At 56.3% G+C, this 21557-nt stretch overlaps 1 protein-coding gene across 1 annotated transcript; it reads right to left on the bottom strand.

The window, feature by feature from the left end:
* Positions 1-683: 683 nt before the first annotated feature.
* On the bottom strand, positions 684-20526 carry CLTB (clathrin light chain B). The gene is made up of 5 exons (XM_004587400.2): positions 20145-20526; positions 14562-14608; positions 4859-4976; positions 4567-4678; positions 684-1184 (listed from the first exon to the last, which is right to left on the bottom strand). Exons 1-5 carry the CDS (start codon positions 20320-20322, stop codon positions 1013-1015), a joined length of 627 nt encoding a protein of 208 aa, XP_004587457.2. The 5' UTR covers positions 20323-20526; the 3' UTR covers positions 684-1012.
* Positions 20527-21557: the final 1031 nt, after the last annotated feature.

Genomic DNA, 21557 nt, shown 5'->3' with positions numbered 1-21557 from the left:
AACGGACTCTCCGTGGAGGCAGGTCAGATGAGGCTATGACGGCACTCCCAGTCCCGCAGGATTGGTCATGGGACACCTGGGGCTACTCGAGAGCTGGGAGCAAGCCTGGCCCTGCAAACACCTCCATCGTAGCCTCCTGACCTGAGAGACAATACGTTTCTGTTGTTCCGAGCCAGCGAGTTTGTGATGCTTTGCTACATGACACTAAGAAACAACTGTTGTGTGCAATCATTCCAAGTTCTTTGCAAAACCAAGTGGGTCACCATGATGGCTTGTACGTCCTGTTTGTAGCCTGCACTGGAGAAGGCAAAGGTTTGGGTCACTGGTCATATATCCCCAATCCACAGCTGGAGGAGGGGACAACAATAGGCCAAGCGGTGGGACCCCTACATCCAGGGAGTCATGGCCAACTGTGAGGAAGGGGGTCTGGGCCACTGCTCTTGTCTCTTGGCTCTCCGTGCAAACTGCCTGACCTCTGGAAGCTCTATGACCTTGACCATCTGATGAGTAGTAGAATCCCTCCCCACTACCAGCTTGTTAGAAAGGCTGGAGACATAGTGCTCCGAGAAGTGAGCTTGTCTCCTGGGGGATGAGGGCTCCCAGCTTTTGGCTAGGGGCTCCCCTCTCAAGGCTACGAACCTGGGACGGTACTAAGCACAAACCGAGCCCTGACACCAGTTGCAGCTTCCAGAGAAATGAGGATGATAATAAATAAGTGTAAAAAGAGTTAACAACACACCCTTTAAGCCAAGAAAAAAAAAATACATCAGGTGGGACAGTCACAACTGAGCAGACCGAGAGGAGGTGTGAGGGACTGGACCGGGGGGCCAGGAGGGAGAGGGGGGCACAAGGAGTGAGGGGCTTCCTTCCCAGCCCGTGCCCCCCGCAGATGGGGAGGGACAGGATAGGCTGTGTGGCAGCCGCTGGAGAACGCCTCCTTCCTGGCCGGAGCAGCTGCTGCCCCTCTGCCCGAGCCCAGCCCATGCTGCGTGGCCATGCGGACGGCAGGCACCTAGCGGGACAGCGGGGTCTGCTTCAAGGACATAAGCACCGAACGCAGGCGGGACACGTCCTTGCACTGCTTGCTGCTCTTGGGGTTGAAATCGCACAGCTGGGCCACCTTCTCCCACTCCGTGCCTGGAGTCTCTTCCTTGGATTCCTTCACAAAAGCTTCCTCGGATGCCCTGCGGGTGGAGAGAAGGCAGAGGTGTCATGGCTGTCCACTCTTCTCCCCAACCCTGTGCTTGCTGAGCCCGAAACTGCTTTTTCCTCGCCTACTCCAGGCTGTACCTTGTCCTGAAGTCCCCTTCCACGGCCCTGTGCCCTGCTGTCCCTCCTTCCTGGAATCCTTCTCCCTCACCCCTGCTCAGGACTTGCCATTTCCTGGGACTAGATTCCCGGTACAGTCCTCACTGCCTCAGGAAGGTCTTTCCCGCCTGGGCACTCACTCCCCGATCATTGCCCCAATCTAAGGAATTCCCAAAGGCCCTTGGGAAGAAGCCACAGTAGCACCTCAATGGGAAACTCTGCCAACAGGATTAAGGGTAAGTCTGGCCAAGGCTCGAGTGTGCCCACGTGCACTGGGAACCTCCAAAGTGAAGCGCATGTGGCAGGTGCAGCATCCACCTCCTCGTCTCTGTGACCACCCGACCCCACCAGCCTGGAATGACCAACCGTCCCCTGTGGAGTACCTGCCTGGGCACTGCTCTCAGATTTGGCTAGGAAGTCACAGGAACCACTGAGTGAGGGACAGGGAGGGCACATAGTGTGGCAGACCCAGTTAAGCAAACAGAGGTCATTCAGAAAAAGACAATGGAAGACTCGCAGGTGAGGGAAGCTGGATCTGGTCCATGTTTGGCAACAAGCATTTCTGGAAAGCCCCTTTGCTCCTTGAAGTCACCCCCAGTGTGGGAAGCAAGACCAGGTATGGCTGACAGCTGGCAGCTCTCCAGGTGGTCTCCCACAGCCCAGGACTGGGTGATGGGGCCTCTTCCTCGCCATGCCGCAGCGTGAACCTTCCCTAGCGTGAACTGCAGCCCCAGTCTCACCCTCCGGGGAACCCAACGAGGCAGCAAGCAGAGGGGCAGAGGGGCAGTGTGACTGCTGGGGAGGACAGCTGCCCCAGGAGACACTCCTGGGGCCCACAGCCCTGCCCTGGAGCTTGGAATGTGGAACCTTGGGGGCCTCATCTCAGTCCCCCAGATCACAAGCTGCATTTGCACAAGATCTGCACCCAGGGGTCCAAGCACCCCTGCTCTCCACAGGCTCTCTTGGATGCTGTGTGAGCTATTTCTTCACACTGCGCAGGAGCACCAAACCTCTGCAGGTTCCCTCTCCCCAGCTTAGCCTGGCACATTGTACCTCTCCATCCGTCCCAGCCCCCACAGTGAACCATTGCAGGGCTGGGTTTGCTTCCTGTCTCCCACCCAGACACCCTTCTCCCTCCACTCTCCCCACTTGAGGGCCCCAGCAGAAGGTCTGCCTAGCCCTGCACCCACCCCGGTTGCCCTAGCATGGGGGTGTCTCCCAGAGCCCCAGAATTCTCCTGTATGCAGCTGGAACAACACTGCAGACTAGGAAACAACTTGTGAGGGTGGCTTGTGTGTGCCTTACTGCTAGTGGAGCCGATACTGGCACCGTGGGCGGAAGGAGGGAGCCTCCCTTGCCCTGTGCTGCGGGGAGAGGCTTGGCCCAGACTGCACCAGGGCCAGCCAAGGGCACACCCAGCCATGTCAGGAGCCACGAGTCCCGGGCAAACACACATGTGGCCAACCTGCTGCAGCTTGCCCTTTGCCCTGCCCCCTTGGTACCGTCCCCACCCTGCAAGGTTGTGCTTCAGTAAAATGTCAACTGGCTGTGGGCACCAAGGCAGCATCGGGTACCCGCATCAGCCCCAGAGCTGATCATTGCCCCAGGTCTGGATACCCTATGAGCAGGGTGACTGAAGAAGAGTCTCATGCCAGTCACCAGCGGTGGCCTTGGCAGTGGTCCACACACACTCTGCTGCACCCCACCCAGGAGCTGCAGTGGCACCTACACATAGCCAATGACGTCAGCATCCGGCTGCTGGTAGAACGCTTTGTCGGCGATCCTTGAAGGAAGAGGTTAGGGGAAGGTCAGAGAGAAGAACGGCCCACAGGGACAGGCAGGCAGGCAGAGGGTTAAAAAGAGAGACAGCGTTAGTACCGACAGCAGGCACAGGTGTTAGGAAGCACAGCTCCAGCCCAGTCTGCTGTGACCACAATGGCTTTCCCACAGCTCAGCCCTAATCCTGTGGATGCCTCCTACTCCAGTCCCCATCAGACCCTGTCATCCAATGCCCTCCCAAAGGGGTCCCTGCCGCCCCCCAAGTCACCACATCCTGTCCGTGGTGCCATGCTGTTGCCAGGTCTAGAACACCGGCCCGTAGCCCCCGATGAACTCCTAGGCACATTGCAAAGTCCAAGGCCCCAGACCCTGAGATCCTGCCTCCAGGGGTTCTGGTTTCCTCTGCTTGGTAGCCACCCCACAGAAGGTCCTCCTGCATGCCAGGCCAGCTGTCCATGCCTGGCTCTCCCCCTCTGAACTCTGTGAGCGCACACAGAGCCTCGTGGTGGCCTATGTGCCCCCATAACTAGCTGCACACCTGTCATGCATGTGGCGGTTTCATGAACACAGTGAGGCAGCCCCCTAGAGCGAGGCTTTCCCTTCCTAGAGGGACCCAGCCTCACTGGCAGTGTGTGCCCGAGGGTATCCCCAGGGTGCTCACAGCACCCAAAACCCCTTCCCCTAGGAAGGGCACCTGTTGTCCTCAGGCAGGGTCAGGCGGCCCCCACTGTGACTTGGGCAGAACTGATTTCTTAGCTAAGGAATGGGATTATCACCCACATGTGGCCTGTCGGAGCATCCCCCGTGTCCTCTAGCTGCTACCGGTCTGAGTCAGGTGCAAGGATCTGAGCAGGAGTTCTCTGAAGCCAGGTTCAGTTGTCCCCTGGGGCCTTCCAACAGAAACCTGGAACTGCTGGAGGCTGTCTCTGTCCCCCCTTTCCTGCCAATGCACAGGTGTGTGCCCAAGACGGAAGCCAAGACAAACGGAAGTAGTCAGAGAGCCAGCAAGAGTGGGTGTGGATTGAACTCCAGCCCCTGCAGCCATTGTGCCTGCCGACCATCCCCTGCGTGTCCAGTTACATCGGCCACTAATTCCCTCTTCTCTGGGCTGAGGACATAGAGACAAGGATAACTGTTGGCTGCTGGGCCCCCCAGTAGACAGGTCCTTTTCTGCTCCTTGGGGGCCCACATGTCCCCATGCAGGGCTCATCCAAGGGAAGCTGCCCTGGGGAGTTGACTTCTCCTCGCCCTCTGCTCTGGCCACCAAATGCCCCCTCCCTCAGGACAGACATCCCAGGGCTCCCCTCATGCCCCCAGCCCGCCCTCATGTGACCCGAGCCATCCCTGCCCTCATAGCTTCGCCACATCCCCACCACCCCTCGGGTCTCCCTCAAGCGTCGAGAGCTCCCCTGACGTCCCCATGGTTCCCCGGTGTCCCTGAGCCCCGCTCACGTCCCCAGCTGCACCCTGACCCCTCACCGGTTGTTGATCTTGTTCTTCTCCACTTGTTCGCTCTGGCGCTGGTTCCACTCTTCCAGGTCCTTCTTGGCCTTCTCCCGCCACTCCTGTTCCGTCACCTTGGAGGCGGCATCTGCGGGGGAAGGAGTAGCAGGTCTTCCAGCTGCCCCGGCTGCCGCTCCCTACACCCCTCGCAGGCATCCGCAGGACCCTGACACTCTGCCAGCTCCCACTCCGAGGCCCCACGCAGTCCCCTCCCCTCCACGCCTACCCCACCCCACCCCGCCCCAGCTCGCCCCAGCTCATTCCTCACCCAGCTCTTGCAGCCGTTTCTTCTGCTCCTCCCTCCACTTGCGAATGCTCTCAGGCTCCTGGGTCAGCCTGTCAGCCTGGGCAATGGCAGCATAGCCATCAGCAGGTCCATTAGCCTCCTAGGATACAAACACACAGCTGTGTCCAGCTCTGCACAGCTGCCCTCCGTCTCTGCACAGCCCACTGCCAACCCCGGGCATTCAAGGGCTTCTCTACACAGCTGGACAGCCTCAAAAGCCTCAGACCCACTGTCCCTCACCTTTGCACTTGCTATTCTGCCAGCAACACTCTGGCCCCAGCGTGATCGTGGGCAAGCTGCTTGCCTTCTCTGTGCCTGAGCCTCGTGTCCAGCCCGGCCACCAAGTTATCCTTTCCCTCCCACCGGCGCCCATATGGGATCCGGGCGTGTTCAAGGCGAAGACTTTAGCTGCTAGGCCACGCCGCTGGACCCACAAATAAATATTTCAAAAAAATAAATAAATAAATCTTGGGCCCAGCACAATAGTGTAATGGTTGAGGTTCTTTCCTTGAACGCCCCGGGATCCCATATGGGCGCCGGTTCTAATCCCGGCAGCTCCACTTCCCATCCAGCTCCCTGCTTGTGGCCTGGGAATGCAGTTGAGGATGGCCCAAAGCCTTGGGACCCTGCACCCACATGGGAGATCTGGAAGAGGTTCCAGGTTCCCGGCTTCGGATCAGCACAGCAGTGGCCGTTTTGGCTCACTTGGGGAGTGAATCATCAGACGGAGGATCTTCCTCTCTGTCTCTCCTCCTCTCTGTATATCTGACTTTGTAATAAAATAAATAAATCTTAAAAAAAAAAAAGAAAGAAAGAAAGCTGAGGCCAGGAGAGATGGGATAAAGTAGTAGTGTGGCAGAGCCAGTACCCAGTCCTCCAGCTTGTAGGCTGCCCCAGGCTCCCACTGCTCTATAGAGATGGGGACACAAAGCCTAGGGGGCCGTGGGCTCAGTCCAGCTAGGATAGGTCGCCCCCAAACCAGCATTCCTTTCCAAAGGTCAGGGTCCTAGGTTCCAGCACACCCGCTCTGGCACCAGCACAGCCCACATTCCAGTCTGCACGCATCCTACACACTCACTCGGGGCCGTGTCTGCTGACGTATTCAGCTGCACTCATGGGCTGCAGGGGCACCAGTCGGGGGCTGTGTCCCAGCGGCCAAGCACGGGCCAGGCTCCTTCCTCTCCACACTTCGCTGAACGGGTCAGCCTTTCCCAGCTTCTATTCTGAGTTTTCCAGACTGGCCCAGGGGCTCCTGGTGGCAATGGCTGCCAGGTCCTCTGTCCTTAGCTCACAGCAGGTATTTAATTAGCAACAGCAGATTGAGTGGAAACCTGCAGAGGCAGCAGGTGCTGGCTCAGAGGGGGAGCTCCAGAGTGTTTGTCCAAGGGGTGTGTCCGGGTCGCAGGGACACAGGGAGCGTTAGGTTCCGTCCCTACAGTCTGGGGAGCCAGGAAAGGGCGAGGGTCCAGGGCAGAGAGTCTCTGATTAGGCCCAGCCCTTGGGTGAGACACTGGAATACACCCTCACTCTTTCTTGCACAGCAGGACGTCCCCAGACGACCCCTGGGAGCTTCTCACAAGTTGAGTTGAGCAGGACTTATGCCTACCTCATTGCCATCTGGAAAAGGTCCTGCCCTGAGGCCTGGCTCCTGGGCTTCCCTCCAAGGACCCTCCCTCTATAGAGACCCCACAGTGACTGTGTGTGGGGGTTTGTTCCAGTGCAGTGTTCTACCCGCATCTCAGGACCCCCTTCCAGGAAAGCCACCCACCAAGAGATCAGAAAAGTCCGAACTGAAGAGAACAATAAAATGCACCTGCCTGCCTGCCATTCCAACTGCTACGCCTTGAGCCAACAACAGGTCAGAAGGGCGTGCTCCCTGCTGGCCTATATGCAGCTCTGACGGCATCTCCAGCTTCACTCTCTCCTTCCCTCCCAGGTTCACTGCTCTCCTAGTCTCCACCTCCAGCCCCTCTTCCCTCCCAGCTCACATTCCACCTAGCAGCATTGGCTGTTGGAATCATTTCCTCTCTTCTCCCCATCCAGGCCCTGCTGCCTCTGTCCAGCAGCCACCTGCTGTGTATCACCTGCCACCCCCTTCCCGGACACAATGCCACAGCCCATGGCACATCACACCAGGACAAGCCCAAGCATGTCCTCGGGCCATCCGTTGCAACTGCATGAAAACTCAGGGCTCCTGCCTGTCCAGCAGGGTCTCTGGAATCTTCACCCCGTTTTCCTCAGGGTCTGGACAAGGAGGGCCTGGGGCAGGAGCCCAGGGGCATTCAGGAATGTTCACTGAATGGTGTCAGAGATGGCAGGCTTGGGGAGGGGCAGAACAGCCTATCCTCTGGGATCTTGGTGGAGGGCATCCTTCCCAAGCACAGACTGCGGCTGGGGACACAGCACAGGCCAGAGTGAGCGAGGGACAAGGGACAGCATGATCATTCAGGCTTGGGCACAGAGCACAGCAGGTGGCAAGGGAGAGCGGTGGAAGGACAAGGAGCATTTGGTCAAGAGGCCGCATGCGCAGTGGGGCACGCGGGCCTGTACCTTTGGGGAGGTTCTGAATGGGTGCACGGATGCCACAGCTTTGAGAGGCAACGAGGTGATTCAGGGGCACTGAGGAAGGGGTCACCCTCCCCACAAAGCCTACCCTAAACTTAGACAACCCCAGAGAACTAGCACTTCAACAGTCAGCTTTGATCTTTACAACACCATGTGGCAGGTTTTTATTATCCTCGGTTTACAGGGAGTGGGACTCTAGCCCTGACGGGCAAAGGTCACCCACCTTAGGAAGTGGCAGAGCCAGGGTTCAAATGGAATTTACTGGGTGGGAACAGCCTCGACCAAAGTCACAGCTGTATCTAGGGATTCGGGGGCCTCCAGTGTGTGCCCCTCTTGCCACGGTCTCCCTCTTACCCACAGTGTGGCTAGGTCAAGGTTAACAAGAAATTCAGGGAACTATAAACTTCTTTTCCCAACAGTCCAGAGGGGCCAGCAGGTAAGGCCTCCAATTTCCAGTCTGCAAAGCAGAAGCCTAAGGCTCAGGGTGGTTGCGTGACAGGTTCAAGAGCCCCGCCCGGTTAGGGAGACCCAGGAAAGGAAGCCCAGGCCTTCTGTCTCCAGCCAGGCTTCCCCTGCAGCCTGGACGCAGGGCCGCTCTCCCCTGGAGCAGCTGCCTTGAACATCTGGAGTTCTGGCGGCCCCACCCCAGGCTCAGGGTGCAGATCCTGCACCTTCTACCACGTGCGCCCTAAATGCCCTGTCTCTACAGACACACAGGGCTTCCCACCCACCCTGAAGACACCAGCTCTGGCAGCTTCAGCCCCTCCAGCCTGGCACTGCCACAAGCCTATGGGCAGCAGGTCCCAGCTGCGGGTGAGCCCCAGATGGAGCGTCCTGCTCTCCGTGCCTCTGCACATGCGGTGCCCTCAACAACGACGACCACTCACTTTTTGCCCCGGGCAGACTCTAAAACCACTTCCTGAAGCCTCTCCCTGAATCCACACATACACCAAGCACCCACTTTTGGATTCAAGTCCTGAGCAAGCCTTTAAACAGGCAAAACTGCAGCCAGAGTGTTGGCTCATCAGGCTAATCCTCCACCATCTCATTGGGTACTGGTTCTAATCCTGGCTGCTCTACTTCCAATCCAGCTCCCTGCCTGTGGTTCTGGAAGAGCAGTGGAGCATGGCCCAAACTTGGGCCCCTACACCCACGTGAGAGACTTGGGAGAAGCTCCTGGTTTCAGATCAGTCCAACTCTGGCAGTTGTGGCCATTTGAAGAATGAACCAGCAGATGGAAAATCTCTCTCTCTCTCTCTCTCTCTCTCTCTCTCTCTCTCCTTCTCTCTGTTAAATATTTCAAATAAGGGTCCGGCGACGTGGCCTAGCGGCTAGGGTCCTCGCCTTGGGCGCGCCAGGATCCCATATGAACGCCGGTTCTAGTCCCGGCAGCTCCACTTCCCATCCAGCTCCCTGCTTGTGGCCTGGGAAAGCAGTCGAGGACGGCCCAAAGCCTTGGGACACTGCACCCGCGTGGGAGACCTGGAGGGGGTTTCTGGCTTCTGGCTTCGGATCGGCACAGCACCAGCCCGTTGCGGCTCACTTGGGGAGTGAAACATCGGACGGAAGATCTTCCTCTCTGTCTCTCCTCTCTGTATATCTGACTTTGTAATAAAATAAATAAATCTTAAAAAAAAATATTTCAAATAAGATTAAATCTTAAAAAAAAAAAATAGAATGGCAGAAGCTACCCCACGTGGTGTCAGGGATTAAAGGTAGTAACTCCCTTTGTAAAGCTCTTGAGTGATGCAAGACACGCGGGAGGAGCTCAGACCATCAACTCTAACTGCTGTGCTGACCACTAAACCCTTCCACCCTGGCCACCTTCCAGGGCCTCTGCCCTTCACCGGAAGTAGCCTCCTGGAGCACAGCCACTCCGCCGCCCTGAGCACAGTGAGAACCATGGCTGAGCGACTGATGACAGAGGATAAGAAAAACGCAGGGTGAGCACCAGACACAGCACGAGGCCCTCGATGGGTTTCTGACCTGAGAAATGAGAACGGTATCAGTTGCAGGTAGGAACACCTTGTGGCCCAGAATTGGGCGGAGAAGGCCAGGCACAGGGGTGGATTTCCTGGCTCGCCTTCCCTTGGCTGCTCAATGCTCAGCTCCCTCCCCCTGGACCCACCCGTCCTGGTAGCAGCACCAGGGTGATCTGTGATCCCAGTCCTGTGGGAGCAGAGGGAAGGTCCCAGACCACCCTCCCAAGAGGGAAGGGATTAGGAGTGGGTGGTACCGGGAGGCAGGATGCCACAGCCACAGCTCTTCCTGGCACTCCTGTCCTGAGGGGCCCCTCTGCCAGGGACTACCATGCGATCATGGGCTAAGCCGGCTGTGCGTGTGCCAACTCCGAGAGGACAAGGCCTATCCGTCTTTGGGGCTGAGCGGCTAAGGCTAAACCGAGCTGAACTGTTGATCCCTTTAAGTGGCTCAAAGGGGATGATGGGAGCATGGCAGGGGAAGGCAGAGAGGGAAGCTGTGTGGGGCATAACGAGGGAGAGGAGAAAGTCCGGCAGGCTTCTGTGCCTGCCCCTGGCAGTGCCAAGAGGGCCTAGACTACATGGGCTTCCCTGGGATGATCAGGTGTGTAAGCGGACACACACACACATCCCGCAGTGGCCTGCATGCTGCAGTAAAGAGTAGAAAGTACAATATTGGGGCTGGTGGAACGGCACTCCAGGTTGAGCTGCCACCTGCAATGCTGGCATCCCACGTGGATGCCAGTTTCAAGTCCTGGCTGCCCCATATTCAATCCAGCTCCCTGCTGATGTGCCTGGGAAAGGAGGAGAGGACGGCCCGAGTGCTTCCCTATGGCAGCAAACGCAAACACAGCCCCTAGCTTCCTGCTTCAGCCTAGCCCAGGCCACTGTGACCCTTTGGAGAGTGAATCAGCAAATAAATCTCTCTCTCTCTGTAACTCTGCTTGTCAAATAAACAAATAAATCGGTGGGGAGGGGGAGGAGAGGAAGAGTGGGAGAAAGATGAAGAACAAGGCAGGAAGGAAAGACAGACGCAGTAGTCCATGGACGCCCCGCCCAGGCCCTGGAAAGCCTTCAGAGCCTGATGCCAAGGCTGCTCCTCTCCTACCCCACCTCTCCACCCCCGTGCAAGCACAGGGCAGAGCCTGCTTTACTCAGTCCTGAGAGAGCCTGCCAGGCTTTCCACCCACACCCAGCCGCAGCTGCAGTAGGTGGGGGGGAGGCTCCAAGCGTAGCAGGGATCAAGGGACCCAGGAACAGAGCAGGGAGCTAAGCAGGGGCTTCGCCGCCAAGCTCCTGAGGGAGCCCTCCCCACATGGAAGGGGCATCAGTAGGAACTGATGTACAAATAGCGTGGCTGGGGCTGTAAATCACAGTGACGAGTAAGAACTGCTAATGTTGAGGGGCCAGTACATGGCATAGCTCGCTAAGTCTCAGCCTGAACCACCAGCATCCCATTTGGGCAGCTGCTCCACTTCTGATCCAGCTCCCTGCTGCATGGAAAATGGTCCGGAAAAGCAGTGGAGGATGGGCCAAGCAGTTGAGCCCCTGCATCCACGCGGTGGCCTGGAAAAAGCTCCTGGCTTCGGTCTGGCCTGGCTCCCACCATTTGGGGAGTGAACCAACAGAGACTTCTCTGTGGCCTGTCTTTCCTTCTCTCTCAGCAACTCTCTTTTATTTATTTATTTATTTATTTATTTATTTATTTATTTATTTATTTATTGGAAAGTCAGGTTTACAGAGTAAAGGAGAGACAGAAAGATCCTCAATCTGCTGGGTCACTAACCAAGTAGTCACAACAGTCAGAGCTGTGCCAATCCGAAGCCAGGAGCCAGGAGCTTCCTCTGGATATCCCATGTGGGTACAGGGACCCAAGGCATAGGGTTGTCCTCTACTGTTTTCCCAAGCCACAAGCAGGGAGCTGGATGGGAAGCGGAGCAGCAAAGATATGAACCAGCACCCATATGGGATCCAAGCATGCAAGGCAAGGACTTTAGCTACTAGACTACCATGCTGGGCCCTCTCTCCCAAGTGGCTGTGATGGTTGGAGCTGAACTGGTCTGAAGCCAGGAGCCAGGAGCTTCTTCCAGGCTTCCCACATGGGTGCAGGGTCCCAAGGTTCTGCTGTCCTCTACTGCTTTCCCAGGCCACAAGCAGAGAGCTGGACGGGAAGCAGAGCTGCCGGGATTAGAACCGGTGCCCATATGGGATCCAAGCATGCAAAGCAAGGACTTTAGCTACTAGGCTATCATGCCGGGCCGAAACTTTATTTTTATTGGAAAGGCAGATTTACAGAGAGAAGGTGCTTGCAGGTGAGGAATTATGAAGTTGAGACATCATACCAACCTCATAACTTTTTCTTTCAAATAAAAATAAATAAATTGGGATCCCATATGGGCGCCAGTTCTAATCCCGGCAGCCCTGCTTCCCATCCAGCTCCCTGCTTGTGGTCTGGGAAAGCAGTGGACGACGACCCAAAGCCGTGGGACCCTGTACCCACATGGGAGACCTGTAAGAGCTCCTGGCTCCTGGCTTCGGATTGGCGCAGCCACTTGGGGAGTGAATCATCGATGGAAGATCTCTTCCTCTCTGTCTCTCCTCTCCTCACTGTATATCTGTCTTTGCAATAAAAATAAATACATCTTTAAAAAATAAATAAATCTTTTTTTAAAAATTCCAACGTTGAGAAGAAGCCCAGATTTTCTCAGATGCTCCAGATGCCAGGCAGGACTGCAGGGTTGGGATGAGGGGGAAGGCAGGGGGCTAATCACCCAGGGTAACAGGCCCACATGCCCTGGGGCTTGGCAGGAGCCGCCTGCCTAGAATGTTCTAGGTGCTTCTGTGGCCCAGGTATCCCTGCAGCTTCAGGACCATGTTGGGATCCCCAGGGCCCAAGGCCTGACAGGTCTGGCAGGCAACGAGTTTCAGACTCAGCCCAGGAGCAAACACTCCTTCTTTAAGGCTGTCAGGCTCAGCTAGACAGGAAGCGGCCAAAGTCCTGGAGACAGGCTTTTCCAGCTTGCTGACGGTTGAGTAATTTTCCAGTACCAGGAATTGGTCAATTTCCCTACATAAAGTACCAACCCATCCAGCTTACATAATCAGGCATTGTTTGTTCTCCCCAGGGGGATGCAGGAGGCAGGAGGCTCATGCCCCATCCCACATCCACAGGGACCAAGGTTCATTACTCATCCAGGGGTGGCCCTGCCCGACCCAGGCAAGAGCCGGGCACAGCAGGCAAGACCTGAACCAGCGGGAGTCCCTCCTCTGTGTATATCTGGCTGTAATAAAAAATGAATAAATCTTAAAAAAAATTTATTTATTTTTTATTACAAAGTCAGTTATATAGAGAGGAGGAGAGACAGAGAGGAAGATCTTCCGTCCGATGATTCACACCCCAGGTGACCGCAACAGCCAGTGCTGCGTCAATCCGAAGCCGGGAATCAGGAACCTCTTCCAGGTCTCCCACACAGGTGCAGGATCCCAATGCATTGGGCCGTAGTCGACTGCTTTCCCAGGCCACAAGCAGGGAGCTGGATGGGAAGTGGAGCTGCCGGGATTAGAACTGGCGCCCATATGAGATCCTGGCGCGTTCAAGGTGAGGACTTTAGCCACTCGGTCATGCCGCTGGGCCCTTTTTTTCTTTTCTTTTTTTTAAGATTTATTTATTTTTTGTTAAAATAATTTTTTTTAAACTGCACAAACAGGGGTTGGTGCAATGACTCAACTGGCTCATCCTCCACCTCCTAGCACCAACATCCCATATTGGCACTAGTTCATGTCCCAACAAATTTTTTTCCAATCCAGCTCCTTATTTATGGCTTGGGAAAGCAGTGATGGATGGCCCAAAGCCTTGGGACCCTGCACCTGTGTGGGAGACCCGGAAGAAGGGGAGTGAATCAGTGGACAGAAGATCTTCCTTTCTGTTTCTCCTGTTCTCCGTAAAAAGAAAAAAAAAATCTACCTTTCCAATAAAAATAAGCCTTTAAAAAAAAAAGCCACACAAAGAAATAAGTAGCTCTTTGACACAAAAGGAATATTTTTTTCATCCAGTGACAATCCTTTGCCTAGTCCCACCCCCACCACCTCCTACACTGTCTAGGCTCACCATTGTCAGCAGCTGGTACACACTCAGATGTGTGAACCTATTTTTAAAATGAAAAACACAACCATACTGTGCACATTATTCCACAAGCTGCTTTCCCACTTACCGTGTGGTGGGCATCCTGCACGGCCATGCCAGAAGCTCCGGCCGCCCTTTGTAACCATGATTTCTTTTTTTTTTTTTTTTTTTTTTTTTTTTTTTAAAGATTTATTCATTTTATTACAGACAGATATACAGAGAGGAGGAGAGACAGAGAGGAAGATCCTCCGTCCGATGATTCACTCCCCAAGTGAGCCGCAACGGGCCGATGCGCGCCGATCCGATGCCGGGAACCTGGAACCTCTTCCGGGTCTCCCACGCGGGTGCAGTGTCCCAATGCATTGGGCCGTCCTCAACTGCTTTCCCAGGCCACAAGCAGGGAGCTGGATGGGAAGCGGAGCTGCCGGGATTAGAACCGGCGCCCATATGGGATCCCGGGGCTTCCAAGGCGAGGACTTTAGCCGCTAGGCCACGCCGCCGGGCCCTGTAACCATGATTTCTATTCCAGCTACCCAGTTCAGGGAAGTGGAACACTTAGGGCGCTTCTACTTGTCTTCTATTGAAAACAATGCTGCAGGCAATCTGGGTGGCCTTGTCCAATTTCTTCCTTAATGAGCATTCTCAGAAATACAACCTCTGGACCACAGGGCCTGCCCGGTTAAAGAGCTCGCACCTGCTGGAGATGGCTGTTCAGTTCGCTCTCCATGGAGCATGCTCAGACAGGGTGCTGTCCTTCCTCACATTCCAGCCTACTGTGGGCCACTTCATCTCTGCCTCAGAAAGCTGGACAAGACCTGGGCAATGTGAAGCCGCTCCCCATCCCCCTACATTCCTGGTGATCCTTCTCCCTCTCTGCTGCCTCCTCCAGGACAAGAAAAGTTGCTAAAGCCCTCACCCAGTCCCCATCTCGATGCATCAGACACAGCGGAACCGCTCCTCTTACTGGTGAGGACACAGGCTCAGTCCCCTCCAGGGCTCCGCCACAGTTCTTACTTACCTGAAACACATCGCCATTGACTGTGGCCCCCATGTCCTCAGGACCAGCTAGGAGAACAAGGAGACAGTGTTATGAATTGTTCAGTTTGACGCAAACATGGGATGGCTGCAGCCCAGCCTCTGTACAAAGGAATTTCAAAAAGATCGCGGAAAAGGGCATGAAAAGATAAAGTTTGTTTGGCTGCCACCAAGTTTGTTCTCCAGGAGGTGTTTTTCCAGAAACACATTTTCCACCAACTTTTTGAAGAGCGCCATTTGTCCTTCCCTTTTGCACCCATCTGTTGCCCCTTCCCCCAACAGACATCCTGGGTGCACGAATTTGAGCCCAGCCCTTCACTGTCCACATGCCTCTCGCAACCCTTAGCACCCTTGAATTTTTCATCGCAGCCCCAGGAGGAAGTTGGTATGAACCCATTATATGCCTTCTCAAGCTGAGGCTCAGAGTGGGGACCTGACTGCCCAAGATCCTCCCCACCCACCCCCGCGGTGACAGCTCTTCACCTCTGGAAATCAGCTGGCCTCACAGGGCTGCACCTGGGAATGGCTGAATTCTCCGTAGAGCCTGTGGCTGGGGCGCAGGCTTAGGGCAGGGGTCAGAATGAGAGGCGACCTTACGCCTCCACCTGCCCCAGGGCCACCTTGGAGCGACTGCTCCACCTGGAAGAACAGGAATCAGCCCCCCCCACACACACACACAGCAACTGCCCTACTTTCCTCTTTGTGCCCCTCCCATCACTATTTTCTTCTACCTGTAACACTGACTCCTCCTGCTCCCCTTTCTTGACACCTGCGACTTCAGCTGCGATAGTGACTCTCCAAGTTGCCCTCCACTCTCCCTGCTGCCCAGTCCCTGCCCCGGCTCCACCAGTTCTGTCCATCCACCATGGCACCTGTGATGCGCCAAGAACTCAATAACCACTTGTGGAACAACGAAATCATTATGAACATGAGAGGCCGATGCAGTGGCTTACAGGTTAATTCTCTGCCTGCGCACTGGCATCCCATATGAACACCGGTTTGAGTCCTGGCTGCTCCATTTCCAATTCAGCTCCCCGCCAATGGCCTGGGAGAGAGCAACAGAGGATGGTTCAAGTCCTTGGGTCCCTGCTCCCAGTTGGGAAACTCAGAGGAAGGTCCTAGCTCCTGGCTTTGGATTAGCTCAGCTCTGGCTATTGTGGTCACTCAGGGAGTAAACAAACCCATTCAACTCCTCTTCCTTCACCTAATTCAACCTCTTTCAGATCAGGGTTAACATTTTGCCCAACGTACACTTGCCTTTGTGACTCTTTGATTAAAAGCATAGCAAAAACACAGCAAAAAGAAGCCCACTGCACGGGACCACTCCGGTCTCCAGGCTGGTCCTGCCTTGGAGACCTACCAGGTACCCATGCTCTCTTACTCGCTCCAGCCTCTGCCCAAACCTGGCTTTGTTGGAGGTTTCCCCACCCTGACCCCATCAGTCCACACCCCAGCTAATGTTCTCCTCTAGTGGTCCTCTCTTGGCCGCACCTGCTACAGCCTCATCTGTTTCCTTGGGCACTGGCTGGTTATCTGTCTTCCCCACCTGAACGGGCCCTCCGAGAGGAGACGAAGTTGGTTTCATCCACAGGGAGGCTCAGCACAGGCAGAACTGTGCCAGGTACATATCAGGAACTCAAAGAACTGCCAGGTGAGTGTGCCCAGGCTGGAGGGCGGAACCTAAGGCTCCGCAGCCTCTGGCCCGGCCCACTTGGCCTGACTCACTTCCACCAGTCCCTCCCGCAAACCCTATATTCCCTCTTCCTTCTTCCCCAAACTCAGCCCTCTCTATTACCTACAGTCCCCACCCTGCCCTGCCCCATGCCTTGCTTCCCGCTTCCCTCCCTAAAGCATGCTTGGCGGGACTCGTTCATTCTTTGCGGACTGGTTCCCAAGGCGTCTTCCCTGGGTACTGAGCCGGCCGGCAGGGCAGGGAGGTCCCCTAAAGGTGGTACAGGAGGCCTCGTGCAGCAGGGTACGTCATTACCTGCCTGCCCCTCCTCCCCACCCACCAGGGTCCAGGCACTCCCTTAGCAGGCTTTGCATCCACTTTAGTGCCTGTGGACATGTACATGGTAACCACAGCTCTAGACTTGACAAAACAGAATCTCTCTTTTGGCCCACTCATACCTGTAAGGTCTGGCAGAAACTGCAATGTCTCCTAGCTACAGCCCAACCCTCCCCTCTCCTCCACGATCACCAATGGACCACTATCCCATTCCCAGCCAGAGAGGGTTACGAGCCGCAGCAACAGGGTTTTGCTGCCTGTCAACAGAAGGTAGGGAGACTTCATCTCGGGCATAGACTCCCTTCCTGGTGGATATCAACTAAAACGGACTTTATTTTCCCAGTGGAGCAGGGACTGATGCTGACCCATAAGACCAGCTGTCAGCCCACGCACGCAGACAGCACTTGTTCCGCAAAGTGGCCTGGTCCCTAAGTCAGGGTGGCATTTCAGTGGTATCCTCTGCAAAGCGATTACTTCTCCCCCAGACTTTGCTCCTATCAGGATCCACTCACCATGGTGCTGGTCTGTGCACTTGGCCTTCTGGGCCCAGGTGCACCAGCCACTCCGCCCTGACCACTCCCATCTCAGGTGCTGCTCCAAGCTCAGCCTTGCCTGGGGGTAAAACTCTACCCCAGTCTGCTCTGGTGTCTTGTTGCTCCAGAGACAAGGTGTTGGCCTTGTGGGGACCCCCCCCCCCCGACACTCACACACAGCGTTACTAGAGTGAGTTCCCGCAGGGCTATGTGACCAGTCTACTGCCGTGTCTATACTTGAATGTCCACATTCGGAGACCCGCAGAACCAGAGAGCGGCAGGTACGCGTCCTGGGGATAAGCCCCTGGGTGTGTTGTTTCTCCCAGATGCCTGACCCATTTTGGAACAAGGACAGAGAAGGACCAGAACATTCCTGCAAGCTTATCCAGGCCCAGCAGGGAAAACGAGCTTGCCCAGAAATGATTAGCATGTCCTGGCCAGACATGGTGTGCTCAGCAAAAAAAAAAAAAAAAAAAAAAAAAAAAAAAGTGTGAAAGTGTAAACCTCTTGGGACCTCCCCAAGCGGATGAATGGAAACACAGTGTTTCCATTTCCAGGCAAGCCACAGATATAGCCTGGCAAGGCCTGCTCAGAAACACCTCTGTCCTTGGGGTCTCCTGGAAGCCCAACGTCTGAGCAGTTGGCACAGACACGCAACCCCCCATGGGCTAAACACCATGGGCTAAGGGAAGGCGGCCACTGCTGTCTGGACTCAGCTTCCGCCTAGCTCCCAGGAGGCCCAGGCCCTTCCCTGCCCCACCCAGGCTGCTGGCCTCTTCTTGCCTGTTCAGCTGCCCAGGCTAAGAGGAGCCACATCGGCTCCTCCCCTTGCTGAAGCTGCCCACTGAGCCACCACCTGCAGCACCATCCTGCCACCCTCACAGCCGGCACCACTAAGGAGGGTGGTGGAGCCAGTGCAGCCTCAAGGGAGACCCTGGGGGACTGTGTCCCCAGCAGCTCCCTGTCACCTTGGGCCTGGAGCCACTCTGTGTCCCCTACAAGGCCACAACTTGCTCAGCTCTCCCCTACCTTTGGCTGTCTGAATCCCACCTGCCCTTCTCTCTCAGACAACCGCCCCTCCCAATGGGGCCTGCCTGGGCTGAGCACATGAACTTGGGCAGGTACCTCCTAGAAACATCTGAGGTGCTGGTAGCTGCTGCCTTAGGAGAGCTCCAGTTCTGGCTAGGTCAGGGAAGAAAATTCCTGCCTGGGATATCGCGCCATCTCCCAAGGAGGCTGCTACAGCATTTGAAAAACCATGGACCTCAGGGACCAGGCCGGTGGCTTAGCAGGCAAAGCTGTTCCCTGTGGCTCAGGCATCCTTTCTGGGTGCCAATCCTGGCTGCTCCACTTCCATCCAGCTCCCTTACTAATGTGCCTGGGAAGGCAGTGGAAGATGCCCCCCCCCCCCCACTCCTTGGGCCCTGCTCCCATAGGGGAAACCCAGATGAACCTCCTGGCCTGGCCAAGCTCCAGCTATTCAGAGTGAACCAACAGATGAAAGAGCTCTCCGTCTTTCTCTCCTTCTGTAATCCTGCTTTTCAAATCAATAATGTCTTAAAGAGAAAGCAGGAGGTCCAGGCTCATGGACAGAGCTGCCACTCCTGGCTGTGTGGCTGTGCCAGCACAGGCAGGCTCCCAGGACTTTCAGCTTCTTATACGTTACGTTTCGTATCTCAAGGCGTAGGAGTTGTTTCTAATTCCTGGGTCACAGGAACTGTCTTGTTCTAGATCCCGGGGTTAAGGGGGAAGGGGAGGAGCCTGGTTGGCACCAGGTGCTCAGCAAACTGTGAAGAGCTCTGCAAAGACCATACACGAAAGTACTACAACATGTGGGTAGAAACATGGAATTTTTGCAAGAAAAAAAAATCAAAATCCATACATATGGGGAGTCCTCAAAAAGTTGGTGGAAAATGCAAATGACAATACGATGGGTAAGCTTCAAAATTTTTGCACCTAAAACAAACAAATCTTTCCATTCCATTTTACAACAAACTTTTTGAAGAACACTTGTACATACACGTATATCAACACCACGGCAGCACTTCCCGTAAAGTCCTCCTGCGTGGCAGCAGGAGCCAAATCAGCTACGTTTGGGACAGACCCACAAGGATGAAATCTCTCTTACACAGTAATTTGAGATTTTTTTTTTTTTCTTTTCTCAAGCCAGGACATCCTTAGTAAACAAGAAGCCACAGGGTCCAGATCCGAAACCCAGAGGGCTGAAACTGATTCTAGCAGCCCTGGACCACCTTTGGGAAAGTATTAAGTCACCAGCTACTGATTCCTGAAGGACATGAGTAGGTGGAGGGAGCCTCCCCCTCCCCCACAGCACACACACATCGGGAATTTGGGGTGTACAGTGCCAGGTACATCCAGGCCAGCGCGGTCAGCTGCAGAGGCCCTTGGAGTTCGACACAAACAGATTGAAATCCTCGACCTGGTAGTAGCTAATTATTTCAGTGAACCTCAGTTTTGCTGGCTGGGAAACGGGCTCCATGCTGCCTGTGAAATTACTCCACGGTGACTAACATGTCCAGTCCAAGTGCCTGCCTGCAGGGTGGCCTGGAGAGTCCAAGGAGTCCTTGCTGTCCCCGGCTTTTCCAGCCGTGGGAGGAGGGCTATGCGGGAGAACCACAAGGTGCCCGAGTTTTGCCCACATCTGCACCTCTCACCGGGGGAGCATGGCCAGTAGAAGGCCCGGAGAGGGGGGCACTGGACTGGCATTGAATACCAGAGCCAGGGCCTGGTGGCAGGAGCTGGCCTGGGAGGTGAAATGCCAAGCCAGTCGGAGACCGACAGCCACTAGACTCACAGGCCCGTGGCGGAGAAGCGCTCAGCTGCTGCCCCAGTCCTGAGTCCTACCTGGGGAATCTCCAAGAACATTCCTGCCCACTTCCCGCAGGGCCCGCTCGCTGCCCACGCAGGCCCACTCCACTCCGCGGCAGGCTCCCTAGGCCCGCCCTATCCCCTCGGTGTGCCGGTCCCGAGCCCCCGGCACCCCTAGGCCGGGGCGCTGACTCACCGCCACTCGCGGGCGCCGGCGGTGCCGAGGCCCCCAGGCCGGCGGCAGGTGCGGAGAAGCCCTCGTCATTCTCTATGCCCGCGATCTCGCTCTCCTGCTGGGCCAGGAAGGCAGCCGCCGGGTCCTCCTCGGCAGCCCCGCTCTCGGACGACGAGAAGAAGCCGAAATCATCAGCCATCTTCGCCGCTGTCTGCTGCGACCGTGCCTGGCGCTGTCACCCGAGCCGCCGCGGGACCGGCCTCGGCGCGGACGGGTCGGCGCGGCGGCGGCTCGGCCACTTCCTCTCCGCCACCACCGGGCCCAGCGCGCCTCTCACTGCGGCTGCTGGCGCGGCGGCGGGAGGAGCCGGGAGCGGGGAATGCGGTGATGTCACCGCGGCCGAGGGAGGGGGCCCGGGACGGCCGGGAGGTCGGCTCGCGATGGCCACGGGAGGGCGGCAGCAGGACGGCGCAGGACGGCGTCGGAGCGCTCCCTCGGCCCGCGCGCGCGGCAGGGCGCACTGGGGCCCCGACCCCGCAGCCTCGGGGTTGGACGTCGCTGGGGACTCCGGCCGGGGTCGGTGTTGGATATCCCGGCACCTGCGCCTGGAGGGGGCTGGGAGAGGCTGTGTCGCCGTCTGACCCCGCGCGGCCGTGGCCTTTGCTGCTAGGTCGTGTGGCTTTCGTGCACTTGCCGTGCGTGGCTCTGCCTCGGGGGAGTCTTCGACTCAGCGCGCGCGTTCCCCTCAGTGCCCCGAGGTACGAGATGCTTGCCCGCACAGTCACCTTGAACACGACTGGTGTCTGTCCGTGCTCTGCCAGGCACCAGGGCAACAACACTGAATAAAACATGGCACTTGATAGTGGGACAACGGCAGTGGAGTCAGGTGGACGAACCCACTTGATAGAACCGCACGCTCAGGTTCTGGGAGACCCAGAGAATCACCTTGGGATTTGGTTGTTTTTTTCCATTTGTTTTTTTTTTTTTTTTTAAGATTTTTATTGTTATTGGAAAGCCGGATATACAGAGAGGAGGAAAGACAGAGAGGAAGATCTTCCATCCGATGTTTCACTCCCCAAGTGAGCCGCAACGGGCCGGTGCGCGCCAATCCGAAGCCGGGAACCAGGAACCTCTTCCGGGTCTCCCACGCGGGTGCAGGGTCCCAAAGCTTTGGGCCGTCCTCCACTGCTTTCCCAGGCCACAAGCAGGGAGCTGGATGGGAAGTGGAGCTGCCGGGATTAGAACCGGCGCCCATATGGGATCCCGGGGCTTTCAAGGAGAGGACTTTAGCCGCTAGGCCATGCCGCCGGGCCCTCCATTTGTTTTTATTATTATTATTATTTCATTGAAAGACGGAGGGAGGAATCACTCCTCAGCTGGTTCACTTTCCATATGTTCCAGTGGGTCTGGGCCAGGTAGCACCCAGGAGGAGGG

Source organism: Ochotona princeps, chromosome 19 (genome assembly GCF_030435755.1).
Source record: "Ochotona princeps isolate mOchPri1 chromosome 19, mOchPri1.hap1, whole genome shotgun sequence".
In the NCBI taxonomy this organism is placed as follows: domain Eukaryota; kingdom Metazoa; phylum Chordata; class Mammalia; order Lagomorpha; family Ochotonidae; genus Ochotona; species Ochotona princeps.
This window is presented reverse-complemented; position numbering and strand designations above follow the sequence as displayed.